This window comes from Pollicipes pollicipes, unplaced genomic scaffold (assembly GCF_011947565.3).
Source record: "Pollicipes pollicipes isolate AB1234 unplaced genomic scaffold, Ppol_2.1 Scaffold_6686;HRSCAF=7923_pilon_pilon_pilon, whole genome shotgun sequence".
In the NCBI taxonomy this organism is placed as follows: Eukaryota; Metazoa; Arthropoda; class Thecostraca; order Pollicipedomorpha; family Pollicipedidae; genus Pollicipes; species Pollicipes pollicipes.
Genome location: NW_023596921.1, coordinates 47,534,420 through 47,549,292, shown reverse-complemented (window position 1 = coordinate 47,549,292; position 14,873 = coordinate 47,534,420). Strand labels below are relative to the sequence as shown.

General features: G+C 53.1%; 1 protein-coding gene across 1 annotated transcript in view; it reads left to right on the top strand.

Moving 5' to 3' along the window:
* LOC119108450 (tyrosine-protein phosphatase 99A) overlaps positions 1–14,403 on the top strand; it is a 75,763-nt gene extending 61,360 nt beyond the window's left edge. Inside the window, exons 5-20 of the mRNA XM_037232021.1 lie at positions 606–793; positions 3,100–3,214; positions 3,577–3,768; positions 5,315–5,595; positions 6,103–6,176; positions 6,658–6,830; positions 7,148–7,264; positions 7,531–7,742; positions 8,108–8,233; positions 8,589–8,755; positions 9,233–9,521; positions 9,982–10,153; positions 10,407–10,534; positions 11,022–11,287; positions 11,973–12,108; positions 14,112–14,403. Of these exons, the coding sequence (XP_037087916.1) occupies positions 606–793; positions 3,100–3,214; positions 3,577–3,768; positions 5,315–5,595; positions 6,103–6,176; positions 6,658–6,830; positions 7,148–7,264; positions 7,531–7,742; positions 8,108–8,233; positions 8,589–8,755; positions 9,233–9,521; positions 9,982–10,153; positions 10,407–10,534; positions 11,022–11,287; positions 11,973–12,108; positions 14,112–14,288 (2,813 nt within the window). The 3' untranslated portion in view covers positions 14,289–14,403. The remainder of the gene's footprint in view (positions 1–605; positions 794–3,099; positions 3,215–3,576; positions 3,769–5,314; positions 5,596–6,102; positions 6,177–6,657; positions 6,831–7,147; positions 7,265–7,530; positions 7,743–8,107; positions 8,234–8,588; positions 8,756–9,232; positions 9,522–9,981; positions 10,154–10,406; positions 10,535–11,021; positions 11,288–11,972; positions 12,109–14,111) is intronic.
* Positions 14,404–14,873: the final 470 nt, after the last annotated feature.

Below are 14,873 nucleotides of genomic sequence, written 5' to 3'. Positions count from 1 at the left end.
CATGCTATATTATGCCATGTTGCCCCAGTTATGAAAAACAACGTATCGCTTGAAATGTGCGAAATGCACTATTTTAATTTTAGACCTAATTAACCACTGAATCGTGTGTTTTAATACAATTGCCTGGTGTTCATGTTTTGTTCGTATTATATGTATTGGGGAGTACTTTGGGGCTGCGTGTAAAAATGCTTCTTGCCCAAGCCATAGCTGTGTGTAACTAATTTCTCATATTTTAATCCACCTGCCATGTTTTCACAAAATTTGTGGCGCCATATTCGGCACATGTTACCTAATTGGACCTGCACGCTTTGAGTAATGACATATGCCGTTCCTCTATTATTTCTCCTAGACCTGTTACTAAAGGTGCTGCTCCAACTTGTATCCTATGCCTCCCCATCTTTGGACGTTAAACGATAATCTTGGCTGCCCACATCATTTGAAACGTGGCTTCTCCAGACACACGGACTCGCCATGGTCCCCCTGGTACATTACAGCAATGGCTTTGACCCGTACCGCCTCCGTGACATTTTCCTGCAATCTCCCGGCGGTGGGGCGGCCAACCAGGCCAGCGTGGTCTGTTGAACTTCCGTCACGCTCTTCCACAGCCCCAGCCGGGAAGCCGGCGATCCTGGCGGCGCATAATACAAGCTCCACTTCGGTCCGGGTCCGCTGGAGGCCGCTGTCCAAGGAGGAGCTGCGTGGAGAGTTTCAGTTCTACAGGATCACTTACCGGGAGCGGAGCAACGTCAGCAGCCGGATTCGAGAGCTTCGGATCAAGGATGAACGTGTTCAGGTGGGGTTCAGGTGGGCGTGTTCAGGTGTGGTTCAGGCGGACGTGTTCAGGTGGAGTTCAGGCGGACGCGTTCAGGTGGAGTTCAGGTGGACGTGTTCAGGTGTAGTTCAGGCGGACGCGTTCAGGTGGGATCAGTACACCGAGCCCAGCGCCGAGCCCGTTCTAGCGCCGAGCACACGCCCCGTATAGGGTTCCCTGTGCCGGCCGAGTTTCGGCATCCGCCCTTCCATCCTATGTTTTGCTCTATCCTGTTACCTCGCAACTCCTCACTTGTCGCGGGCAGGCTGCACACGCGCGCCACGAGCGAGCCAATGTTCCCCTTGTGAGTACCCCGTCCGAGCGTCGAGCGCACACCCTGCATGCAGTCCCTGTACAGGCAAAGCCTCGGCGGATGTGTCGCCAGCAGCATGCAGTCTTCCCGTAGCTTTATCCATTTATCTCCATGTCATCGCCCCAAAATGGTCATGCTTGGCGGAAAGGGCTTTAATCCGAAACATCTAAACCTAAATCAAGTCTGGGTAGAGGACCGACCCCCAGGCCCACACATTTTTACCCCACTAGTTTCCACTCGCCTTTATCCCATAGGCTTGAAATGGTCGCTACTGGCCATAAGGTCTGTAATCCTGGTCAAACCAACCATATCCCCAGGCGGCAAAGTTTCTTCGATCCTAGATGTCCGCTTTGGATTTCTGAACTTACTCCGAACGCACCCTTCGAAGAACACCTTACTGCTTGCAAAGTGCGTAAATGTCCCATGTTATTACAAAACATGCCCAACGAGTGAATCTTTGCGCTAGTGTGGTTGTCTGCTGTCGATGTGTTGTGTCGTACTAAACTTTTCGCTCATTCACAGATATGTGATTACGCGTGTATTACCACAATAACATGATGAACTTGGCCTTTGAGAATACGGTTTTGGCAATAAGTGATACCTATATACCCTATATGAACCCTATATATATATATCTATATATATATATATATATAAATATATATATATATATATAAATATGCGTATATGAACCCGGTACCTTCCGTAGCGTTCTCCCGCCGGCACCGACGTTGGGAGTTAAAAGTAGCTCACAATCTGGTTCTCGGATCAAAACAAATGCGAACGGCAAACGATGGCCTCGATAAATCTCACCTAGCGCCATTGAGCTGGCATATTTTGCGTGATTAATAAAGCCTCAGATCGAACAAACTACCTTCGAAATAATCCAGAACATTTGAACAACTTCAGGACTATTAAACACCCGAAACATTATACGCACAGGTTTTGTTTACAGCGCACCAAACGAAAGGGTGTATAAATGTGCTTTAGAATCATATATTCTTGTCAACAAAGATTACGGATGCCGGGTCAGGGCAATGTTGTGAAAAAACCATGTCATGTCGAGGCCAAATCACCTCATCGAGTCTTATTTGTCCGCCCTTCCCGTCGACGTTTCAAAAGGAAGTATTTCGTGTGTCCATCTGACTGCTACGCTCACGGCTACTGACATTCTTATTCTGAGTGTATCAAAGCGCGCTGGCTCAACACCTGCAAGCTGATCCCACGCTATCGTGGATTAACCTGGAGCGTGGCCTTGTATGGTATAACTGACACGGAATGGCAGGCAGTCAAACCTTTCGACGAATTACAGCAAAGGGGCCAAAAACAAGGAAGAAAACTGCGAATTACTGCGAGAGGAGGCAGATATTGTCCTGCAGGTTTCAACAAGGCAATGGCCTAACCTAACTTCGAACAGCTTTACCCACGAAAGTCTTAATTAATCGTTAGTCAGATTTTCACAATTTGATGTACCTACCTAGTACGTATGGGATTCTTTTGTTGGGACAGATTCCCGTGGACAGAATGGGATGCTTTTGCTCCATCCCCCACACCACGCGCTGCATGTTTTAAAACATGGATACTTGGGGTGGTCACGATATTCGGTCGAAATTGATTATTTTGTGCATCTCCTGCTCGTAATGGGAAGCTAGAAGTTCATGTGTAAGAGTGGAAACTACAGCACAATGTGAAGTTTTCCTCCCGGTCATATCGATCCCTCTGCCGGAAGTTGTGTGTGTTCGCTCACAGCAGTGTAGCGGTCCCTCTGCCGGAAGGTGCATGTGTTCGCTCACGGCAGTGTAGCGGTCCCTCTGCCTGAAGGTGTATGTGTTCGCTCACAGCAGTGTAGCGGTCCCTCTGCCGGAAGGTGTGTGTGTGTTCGCCCACAGCAGTGTAGGCGTGCAAACGAAATGTCGCCTGACTTAAGGATGGCCACCACGCACGACGCGTATGAACATGTTGTCTCCATCTTCAGAGCCACACCATCTCCGGGCTCCGTCCGTACACGCAGTACATCATCTCGATACAAGTGGAGAACCCGGCTGGCCTGGGTCCCAGCTCCACGGTCGTGGTCACCACGGACGAAGGAGGTAAGAGCTGTCAGTCTCTCTTTTCCCATTCTTTTTGGTTAAAACTGGGTATGTGCATTATGATGAGACTGTTGTCTGCACGTTGTAACCAAGGGTTAATGATTGATGTATAAACACTTGATCTTGTGCTGATACCGCTCGCTGTTTGGGTTACTCCGCCAGTCCTGCCTCTTGACGGGCATCTGCGCCGATCGCTGTTTGGGTTACTCCGCCAGTCCTGCCTCCTGACCGGCATCTGCGCCGCTCGCTGTGTGGGTTACTCCGCTAGTCTTGCCCCCTGGCCGGCATCTGCGCCGCTCGCTGTGTGGGTTACTCCGCCAGTCCTGCCTCCTGACCGGCATCTGCGCCGCTCGCTGTTTCAGTTCCCGAAGCGCCACGGCAAGTGTCTGTCGTGAACGTGACAGATACCACGGTCACCATCTCGTGGCTGGCTCCGAATCGCCCCAACGGCCTGATCGAGGGTTACCGTATCTACTTCACTACCGGCAACTTCACCAATGCCACTTGGCTCAAGCTGCCCGTGGATGACATGCAGTACACGCTGAAGAATCTAGGTCAGTTGGTAGACTGCGGTGGTCAGAGGTTTTGCCTAAGTACCAGTGTTAGCGTGATTTCAATGTGCGTTGTCCCCCTCGTTACAATTAGCAGCCTATTTTTCGCTTCATTAAGTATTACGAACAAGACTGAAACCTTTGCATGATGCTTTACTCATTTCCAGGTCGCAGGTTTGATCAAGGAGTGGTGGTGGTTGTCGACATTCGCGTTCCCGTAATGCCACGTTGAATTGGCCGACATCACTCCCGTAATTCACCAGCATCTGTCCAGCTATAGAGCTACTTCATGCGGCAGTGACAAGCTGATGTCATACGATCTCGGTCAATATATCTCTCTGAAATGGGACGGAACGTCGCCTGTCTATTTTGATGTTCGAACTGCTTTATCTGGATAACTTGGGACAGAATTGGATGGGTGTTTCCCATTCCGATCCCCGTCGTTCCATTATTCATATCCAGTACATAAAGTGTACGCTACCGTCATGAAAGGAGTTTCGACATATTACGATAACTAATTATGTTGCCGGCGACAGTGACTTGTGCAATGACCAGTCTCGGAAGATGAGCCTGAGGGGCTCGACATGCCGCTTAGAAATTAGCGCGGCTGGAATCCAGCCACTGTTCAGATGCACGAGGGCGATGTTCCATGTCTCGCTTGACTTTGCGAGAATTGTCCTCACTCCCAGGCTTGCAGTACACGAAATGCTTCGTTCAGAAGTGCAGAGGACTGGGACCATGCTTGTCATACGGGATACGCTCACCACTCGGAGCCCGATGCTCTCACCATTCGGAGCCTCATACCCTCGCCACTCGGAGCCCGATGCTCTCACCATTCGGAGCCCCATACCCTCACCACTCGGAGCCCGATGCTCTCACCATTCGGAGCCCCATACCCTCGCCACTCGGAGCCCGATGCTCTCACCATTCGGAGCCCCATACCCTCACCACTCGGAGCCCGATGTTCTCACCATTCGGAGCCCCATACCCTCACCACTCGGAGCCCGATGTTCTCACCATTGGGAGCCCCATACCCTCACCCCTCGGAGCCCGATGATCTCACCCCTCGCAGCCCGATGCTCCCACCACTCGGAGCCCCACACCCTCACCACTTGGAGTCCGATACTCTAGCCACTCAGAGCCCGATACCCTCACTACTCGGAGCCCGACACCCCCATCACTCAGAGCCTGATACCCTCACTACACGGAGCCCGATACTCTCACCACTCGGAGTCCGATACTCTAGCCACTCGGAGCCCGATACGCTCAACACGGAACCCGATGCCCTCACCACTCACTGATCGCGGTGCCGCATTTACTAAACATATGCATGACTTCACAACACAAAGCCTGAGAAAGGTACGTTCAAATTATGGCAGTCTTTCCTACTCTACGAGTTGGCCTCTGGAGAAAACTCGGTCGAACAGGTGACCTTAGCCTGTGGGTCCCTCCGGAGCCCGATGTGCAGTTAGGACGGCTGAAGCTGAGAAAATCCGAGCATGGCATCCGAGACTGAACCGCCAGGCTCATCGCCACCCTCGGCCTGCAGAGCCCTTCTCCAACTACTCGATCGCGGTGAAGGCGTTCACGCGGAGCGTGGAGGGCCGCGAGTCGGCGGCGCTGGCCGTCACCACCGACGTGTCGGCGCCGGCCGCACCGCGGCTGACCTCGCTGGCATGTCAGCCGGACGCGGCCCTGCTGCTCGCCTGGCGACCGCCGGGCCGCGTCCGGGGCCGCATCGACTTCTACGTGGTCGGCTACCGGACCGGCCAGGCGACGGCGCTCACGGAGCTGCAGGTCACCGCCGACTCGGCAGAGCAGGAAAGCATGGTGAGCCACGCAGTGGGTCTTAATTCACAGGGATTGTCTTTATGATGGGTCTGGATGGTCATGGGGCGAACGTGCTAGGTCTGGTTGGGACTCAACGGGGCGTGGTGGATATTGGGATTGCGGCGGCACAGTCAGTGAGTTGTTCCGGCAGCGTGCTTTAGTTGTCTCAATGTATCACATCCGGTTTCTCACCACGTCTCTGGACCAACGTCGCCTTGATTCAGGTGCCGTCCAAGCTCCCTCACCGTCTTTGTCCGCTCTCTCTCTCGGCCAGTTCCTTCTGCCGAACCTGACCGCTGGCGCGGTGTATGAGGTTCGCGTGCGTGCGGCCACCCGCTCCCTACACCGGCCGGCCGTGTTGCTGCGCTCGCCGTACTCGGCGCCACGCACCGGCCGGGTGCGGCGCCACTGCGGCCGCGCCGGTGGCGCCGCCACGGACGTGTGGCGCCACCTGGGCGGCGCCGCACCCCTGGACGCCGGCGTCGTGGCCGGCATCGTGTGCGCCAGCTGCGCTTTCCTGCTGGCGCTGCTGGCCCTGGCCATCTGGAGGTGAGGTCACTGCTGGCCCTGGCCATCTGGAGGTGAGGTCACTGCTGGTGTATGGCCATCTGGAGGCGCGGTCACTCCTGGTGTCTGGCTGCCGGTGTTTGTCACGTCTGCTGCACGTTGATAGACTGCAGCAGTCCTCTGTGTGGGTGCTTGGTGCATTCGCATGAATTGTATCAAACTTTTCTGTGCATTTGATATTCAGGCAGGGATTTGCTACAGAAGAAAGGGCAGATGAATACGGCTGTTTCATCCGTGCTATTTTTGACCGCTGTGTAATCTTCTACGCGCAAAAGATGCATTAAGTAGGAGTGGAGTGAAGAAGACTCTACAGGGATTCCCAGGCGGTTCGTTCATACCTTGATCACACGATCACTCTACTTTGCTTTTAAGTTCGGGCCCTGAACTCATCGGCAAGACCATCGTGGTTTTTTTGCTTTTGAACTAAGCGCCCCTCATACTCCACCCCAAGCCACACTGAGGCGTCACAGCATCAACGGTGTCCGCGTGCGGCAGGCGGTACTTCCAGTCGTCCTACTACTACAGCCTGGATGAGCCGGTGACGGCACGCGCGCCCGTGACCTCTGACCCGGGCTGGGAGCTGGACGGTCCGAACGGTTCGGCCGGCCCGATCCCTGCCGATGCCTTCCCGGTGCACGTGGCCAGCCTACACGCCGATTCGGACATCGGTAAGCGGGGAAGAGCGATCGGTTGCGGTCAGATGTACTCGGCACATTGTTTAGTGACGGAGGAAAACAAATCACGGTAGATTAATAATAATATTAATTAGAAAGGGAATCCACGTGTTGTGCGGTGATACATATAGCGTTTTGTCAGGCATTTCGATTGACATTTTTATATATAGTTTCATGCGGGCCGTGCCATTTACTCATAATGGCGCATACATACACCATCATGTGATTAATATAGATTTCCACACTGGAGTGTAGAAACCAGGAGCTTTGTCATGGTCCTGACTGTACACTTTGTTGCCACTTGTTGCCAGGATTCTGCAAAGAGTATGATGAGGTGCTGGCGCACACAATGAAGTTGGAACTCTCTTCGAACGTGTCACAGACCGAGGAAAACAAGCAGAAAAATAGATACCAGAACATTGATGCCTGTAAGTGCTACAAACATAAACGCTCCACGCACTTCGTGTGCATTTTCCGCGCGCTGTAATTGGTGATTGATTATTAATTCCCGATTTCACATTTGCTTCTCACCACAGCTTCCAACGAAATAAATATTGTGTACAATTGGGCATGTGAGTTTCCTGGGTTTAAGTTATGACATGCACGAGTTTGTCGGTTGTTGTTTTCGGGGCTTACTCCTGGTACGGAACAATATTTGTATTGCATGCTAAGACGCCCGCGCCCGATCCCACAGACGACCACACCCTGGTGCCCCTGAGGCCCCTTCCGGGCCAGCGGCGGGGAGACTACATCAACGCCAACTACATCGACGGCTTTCTCGTGCGCAACCAGTACATCGGCGCCCAGGGCCCGCTGACCGGCACTTTTGCGGCCTTCTGGCGGCTCATCTGGGAGCAACGCATCCAGATCGTGGTCATGATCACTAACCTGGTGGAGCGGAACAGGGTCAGTAGGTTTCTGGACTGACTACCGGCTCACTCCCTGTCGCTAGGCTGGTGGGTGTCTGCATGTTATGCAGACACCCTGCTGGTGGGTGGTGGGCTGGTGTCTGAATACATGTCAGTCTGGCTTTGTGTCGTCGGAAGCTCTACCAGCCATTACAGAGAAGATGTCGTTATGTGCATGTCGGCATTGCTGATGCAGGCAGCTATGCGTGTAGGTTGCGTATTTTCTCCTCGTCAAGCGCACTGTGCAATGAAATAAACTGTGATTTGTCGGGCACGTGATGAGGCACGTGAAGCCGTCGATGTAGTGGGTCATGTCGGCCTATTCACCTATAGTTTCGCACTAACGACATGGGTTTGTTGCAGAAAAAGTGTGACATGTACTGGCCGAAGGAGGGCACTCAAGTGTATGGAGTTATACAAGTGGAGCTTTTGGACCAGAAGGAGCTGTCGACCTATACGATAAGAAAAATGCTCATCAAACATACAAGGGTATTGGTGTATTGCTCTTTATCTGTAGAGTCGTAGAACGCGTTGATGCAGCGTCTCTGAATCATCCCGGCTGGTACACTATGTGTGTTCCGGGCGGGCCAAGTAGAAAAAGTACTGCATAGCATAATGCTGTTTTCTTCAGCTCTTCCCCTAATCATAAGCTCCTCACACAATCGCTATGCCTCTTAACTCGTTTTAGGTGGGATGACAGACTCCACCATCATCAAGCATACTTCGTCCTCCGTCTTCCGTCTCCCGTCCCCCGTCCTCGTCCGCCACTCGTTATAAAGGCAGAGTTTGTCACTCTCGCACGTTGTGATTCCGCATCCGTCAATACATCTACGGTCTGCCACAGCACAAGAAGAAGAAGGGCGTGTGCAGTGAAAGGATCATATACCAGTACCACTACACCAGCTGGCCGGACCACGGCGTACCAGACCACCCGCTTCCGATCCTCAGCTTCGTCAGAAAATCGGCCGCTGCGAACGGCGCCGGCGCGGGACCCATTCTGGTCCACTGCAGGTACGTATGGGCCTAGACTCCGGCGCGGGACCCATTCTGGTCCACTGCAGGTACGCGTGGGCCTGGACTCCGGCCACGAGCGAGACTGCTGCTCCACTGCATGCACGAGCGCAGGTGGGGTCTGAACCCGCCGATGGTACGAACGTGTCTAGACCGCTGATCGCTGCAGGCCGTCCGGTTTAATCGTAGATCCTAGTTTGAACCGTACATTCCCGCGGTAGTCGGAACAGCGTCACTTATTTATGGTGACTTTTAACACTACTTTGTTGTCGCCAGAAGTTTCTTTCCATGCAGAGGGTCAGCTTTGAGTGCCGTTACCAATATCCGTTCTTGCAGAGCCCACAGCTCTGTCCATCACAAACCGCTGTCCCTTGGTGCTCAAGAACTTTAATTTCTGGCGTCATTACCGAAGACACCAGAATCCAGTGACATGCTGCTTGCAGCTGAGGTTTAACGCAGCCTCATTCGTGCCACCAGTGCCGGGGTCGGAAGGACGGGCACCTACATCGTCCTCGACGCCATGATGCAGATGATGAAGCTCCGGGGCGCCATCAACGTGTTCGGCTTCCTCAAGTACATCCGCACGCAGCGCAACTTCCTGGTGCAGACTGAGGACCAGTACATATTCGTGCACGACGCGCTGTTAGAGGCCCTGGAGGCGGGCGAGACGGATGTGCGAGCCACGCGGCTCACCGAGTACCTGCACCAGCTGCGCTCCTACGACCCGAACCAGTACCCCCGCTACACGCTGGACCGCCAGTACCAGGTCAGCTGGCCGCCAGCGCTGGTTGGCTGCGCGCCGCATCAATGGTGGCGTCTCAGATGTGACGAACGCGTCACGCCAGCCCGCGCTTGGCTAGCGATGGAGTAACGTTGTCTCGTCCTCAGTTTTTTGCAGTTTAACTTCTGGGTGATAATGACCAATTTCGCCATGTTCCACAGCTGGCAGCACCTTGAATTGGTGCAAAATGCAAAGCGGTATGCGTACAGTTTGCTGAACAATCCACGTCAGTTGTACTTATTTACTAATTATGGTTAAAATTTGTCGATGTTTTACCCATAATACATTGATATGTTTTGTCCATTACTGGGCTCACTGGATTTGGTAATATGACTTTTGCATGTCAAACATTACTGTCTAGTGTCTAGTGTAGTGTAGTCTAGTGTAGTCAAATCATTGGGTAACCTGTACTTCGAGTCTGATGTGCGCCCTCTGCCCGTTACAGCTGGTGACATCATACCGGCCGACGGAGAATGACCTGGCAGGGGCCTTGGCTCCGTGCAACCAGGCGCGAAACCGGAGCGCCCAGTTTGTGCCGTTGGACCGGTGGCGGGTCCACCTCTCTCCCCGGCCGGGCGTCGAAGGCAGCGACTATATCAACGCCACTCCCCTGATAGGTACGTCGTCGGATCTAGGGTAAACCCATGTCGAGCCAACATACCCATTAGGGGTGTGATACCTTTATGATGTCATCATTTCATGGTAAAGCTGTTAATCAGCAGCAAGTCTCTCCCGTATGGTGTCCCTTGTGTGTGGTGAAGTAAAGCTGGTAAGAATGTCATATTTCAGTAGCTACAGCTTTTTCTCCTAGAAAATGCGACATTGACTTGCAGACGAAGACACTGTGTCATGACGTCATTGTGACGCCAGGTTACGAGAAGCTGTGCGAGTTCATCATCACTCAGCACCCGCTGCCGCACACGGTGGACGACTTCTGGCGAATGGTGTGGGAGCAGAACGTGCAGACCGTGGTCGTCCTCTCGCCCATCGACGACCAGGTGAGACGCCCTCCCACTCTCGGCACAGCGGGTCACACCGCAGACGCGTGTGGCAGCTGGCGATCACGGGCAGGCGTGGTGAGGGGGTGGCTTCCTGTGACGCTCAGCACGCTTCCTGTTTATGATCCGGAGCGAGCAGTTTGGTTATCGATGGCGTTTCTTTCTCATAGCCGCTGTCAACATAATGAACGTGCTTATGACACCATGTTAGCTCTTAGATAGATATCACCACGGTTTCACGCTTATAGTGTGTCGATCAAGCTAGCCCGTGTTACCACCTCTCCTGCCCTGTTTTTTTTTGGGGGGGGGGGTGGCGGGGGCTTCACAGCAAGCAGATACCAAAATGTCTCACGTACTGTGGTGTTAAACGCCAAGACGTCCATCTGAGTCGGACTCCGCGTTTAGTTTACTACGCGTGCATACTTGAGTAGTAACGTTTACGCTGCACACGCCCGTGTCCTGAGCGCCCGTCCACTGTGTCCGCCAGCATTACCCGCGCTTCTGGCCGTCGCCGGACGATGACATCGACGGCGACAGCTTTCGGGTGCGGTTCGTCGACGAGCCGGCGTCGGCGGCGTACGCCACCGTCGACCTGGTGCTGCAGTCGGCGCAGGACGACTACCAGGTCACGGTGCGCGTCATCTCGTGCGCCGCGTGGCCGCACGGTGCCGCCGCCTCGCCGCACCACCTGGTGGACGCCGTGCAGCAAGCCACGCTCCAGTACCAGAACGGACCGGCGGTGGTGGTGGACAGGTGCGAGGCAGGGCACCGCTGGTGGCGCACAGTTTGGAGGCGGGGGACCGCTGGTGGCACGCAGTCGAGAGGCGGGGGGCCGCTGGTGGCGCACTGTTGAGGTGCGGGGGACCGCTGGTGGCGTACAGTTCAGAGGCGGGGGACCGCTGGTGGCACACAGTTGAAAGGTGGGGAACCTCTGGTGGCACACAGTTGAGGGGCGGGGGACAGCTGGTGGCGCAATGTTCAGAGGCGGGGGGCCGCTGGTGGCGCACGGTGGAGAGGCGGGGGACAGCTGGTGGCACACAATTGAGAGGCGGTGGGCGCCTTTGAACGATGCGCAACCGATGGCCGACGGTATTAAGAACAATCCGATGTGGCTTCATCGACACGGTAAAACAATTCACATGATAGCTCGTGTCCTGATAAGAGTAACAAGTTGCTGGAATAACTACGCTGTGCCCGACGCTTGGCTTTCGTTTGTTGCGAATGAACTATTGCTTTTGTTTTTTTTTCTCAGATATTATATCGCATTATCATGCATTGTGTCGTTTTGAAGACAAGCTTGCAATGCCAGTGAGGTGAGTGTTGGACATCTGAACACAGGCGTATTCAGAGAATAGTCACTGTGCCCTTGATCGGCACCGAGGTGCCGTCTGCGAATCTCGAGGCAGCCAGCTGACTGCGGATGTGTGGACATCGACAGGTTCGGTGGAACTGAGGCGGCCACCTTCTGCTGCCTGACCACGCTGTCCAAGCAGCTGGTGAACGAGAACTCCCTAGACGTGTACCTGTACTCCAAGCTGTACCACATGAGGCGTCCAGGAGTCTGGCAGACCCAGGTACGCGTCAAGCACAGGGCAACTTATCTGCGTCTTAAGCTCATCAGGATAGAGCACGTGGGATATGAGGTTCGTATCATGAACAATTTGTGATTTTATGTTCGTATGGGATAAAGTTCATATAGAATAAGGTTCGAATGGTTGATTGTTTATCCGGAAAAAGTTTCTGATGAACTTGGTAGCATACGCAAAGTTGGTATGGAAAAACCTCATAAGCAGCTCGTACGCAAATGCTCGTCAAGATTTAGTCAGTTTGACAAAGCACGCACGTTAAGGTTCAAATGTCGTCAGGATTTTCGGCAGGATGAAGTCAGTTTGACAAATTGCGTGCGTAAAAGTTCAAATGCCGATGCACGATGCATTTACGCAAACCTCGTTTGCAAATGTTTGTCAGGGCAAAGTTTTTTTACAAAGATACCTACGCAAAAGTTTGTGTGTGGATGTGTCATGTAGGTAAGCGCAAAATGTTCGTATGCAATTGTTCGCCAGGCCTAAAGTTAGTTCAGCAAAGTACATACGCAAAAGATCGTAGGCAGATGTGAACTGGAAGTTCGAATGAAAATCCCCGTCTTTAGTGCTGGATGTGTGATGAGTGGTGTCTGCAGGGGCTCACTACATTACGCCCACTGAGGAGGGGGGGGGGGGGGGGGTAGGGGATGGCTGTGGACAGCGACAGTTGCATGTCAGGTCAAATATAATGACGAGCCCAGCTCTACATGACATGGACATAACATTCCTCCGGCAGCTAACGAATCAATGTGAATCAATAGAAAAAGTGCAAAGTGACCCAGTGGTTAAAAAGACTAACAGTTTTTCATAGCATGTTCACAGCAGATATCCAGCCGAGATTTTTGTGTTCCTGTTTAATTCTGGTCCCGACGACTCCACCTGACACCCCCTGAGCGTACGCCCCAAAGCCCAAATCAGAATCATAATCATCACCCCCTGAGCGTGCCACAGACGCCATCTGACGGACAGACGCGGCAGGAATCAGCTGGCTTGCCGGGTGCGGCGAGACGATGTGCCGGTGGCATCCGGTGTACGAGTGTTCATGTAAAGTAAACCCAGAGCCTTGAAAAAGCGAGAGAGAGAGAGAGAGAGAGAGAGAGAGAGAGAGAGAGAGAGAGAGAGAGAGAGAGAGAGAGAGAGAGAGAGAGAGGAGAGAGAGAGAGAGAGAGAGAGAGAGAGAGGGAGAGGGAGAGGGAGAGGGAGAGGGAGAGGGAGAGGGAGAGGGAGAGGGAGAGGGAGAGGGAGAGGGAGAGGGAGAGGGAGAGGGAGAGGGAGAGGGAGAGGGAGAGGAGAGGGAGAGGGAGAGGGAGAGGGAGAGGGAGAGGGAGAGGGAGAGGGAGAGGTGAGAGAGAAGACGCACCACCGGGACCCGATTTGTGCGCCCGCCTTGATTGGGAGCCTATCTGCACCTTTCACGTACTGCCCGAGACCATCAGTTTGAAACTTTTGGTTAGATTGAGCGAGAAAATACACAATTGAATGACATGCCTTATATCGTCCGACGGAGACCGAATTTGAGCAAAATCTGAGAGATGATGGTGCATAATTTGGTATCCCTGGTACTCGATCAGTCCATGAATACGCCCCGTGGAAATGCTATCCATCCAGACTTGTTGCTTTATGGTCAATGTTTACCAACTTTTGAGTACGCAAGTTATCAAACGATTTTTAATGCGTTGTAAACGTCTACAAAGGCAATTGTTTATGAAAAACTGCGTAAATACTGATGGCATACAAATAAGTTCCATACCAGCTTTTGTCCTGATAATCTGACAAACTTCTATCAATGCTATTAACTTACGTACCTTATGCCATGCCAACATTTGCTTCGAAGTTTTACGTGGGTACTTTCGCTATACTAGCTTCATACTTTACGTGCATTCGCTTACGAGCAACTGCGCAGGTACTTCATGCATGCGCAGTTTTCCATACGAACTTATCTCCTAAAAACAGCACAGCTAAAATGGCCATCTAACTTTACTGCCACCTTTCAGGACGATTTCACCATGCTGTACCACGCCATGGAGGGATTGGTCCGCCCAATACTGCCCCACTCTCCCAGCAGCCAATCAGAAGCCGAAGCCCTTCTGCGTCCACCCAGCCTGCGCACGAGCACTATGAGGGTACCTCCCGACGGAAGAGAGTGCTATGTGCCTGCAGAGTGTGTCTGACGTTCTGTCAGAGACCGTACGTGACTGTCACAGCAGAGGGTGCTCCGAGCCCGCCGAGTGCCTCTGACTCTGTCAGAAGCCGTGCTCCGTTTTGAACTGCAGGGGGAACCACGCATACCCAATTGTCCGAAACTGACAGATTCCCCACTACCAGGAAAGGGTTTTTGGTGCTTGTATTCGACACACTTCTCTCGGCGTCGATCGTACTTACCTTCTAGTGTAGCGTGGGTCTCTGCGATGGGGTTCGTGATGGCAGGGAATTTTCGTCTTTTGGTGTCGTGCATACGCCACACGTCTCACGTCCGGACTTTGGACGATATTTAGCTGCTGCTGACCAGCTGGGGCATGTCTATTGTCAGCGCTGGATGTGCGGAAGAGGCCATGCTGGCTTTCCTGCCGCTGCATTGTCCTTGGTGGCGTGTGCTTACAGTGTGCATGCGCTCTGAGATGGCAATGTAAAGTTGTCGCGCACTGTTACATAACTGACGTACAGTGGGGACTGGGGCTGGGGCTGGACGCTTTTTACACGTACGTGTAACGTCCGTGCTCTGACCTTCGTCCGTCGCTAAGCACTACATTAAGCCA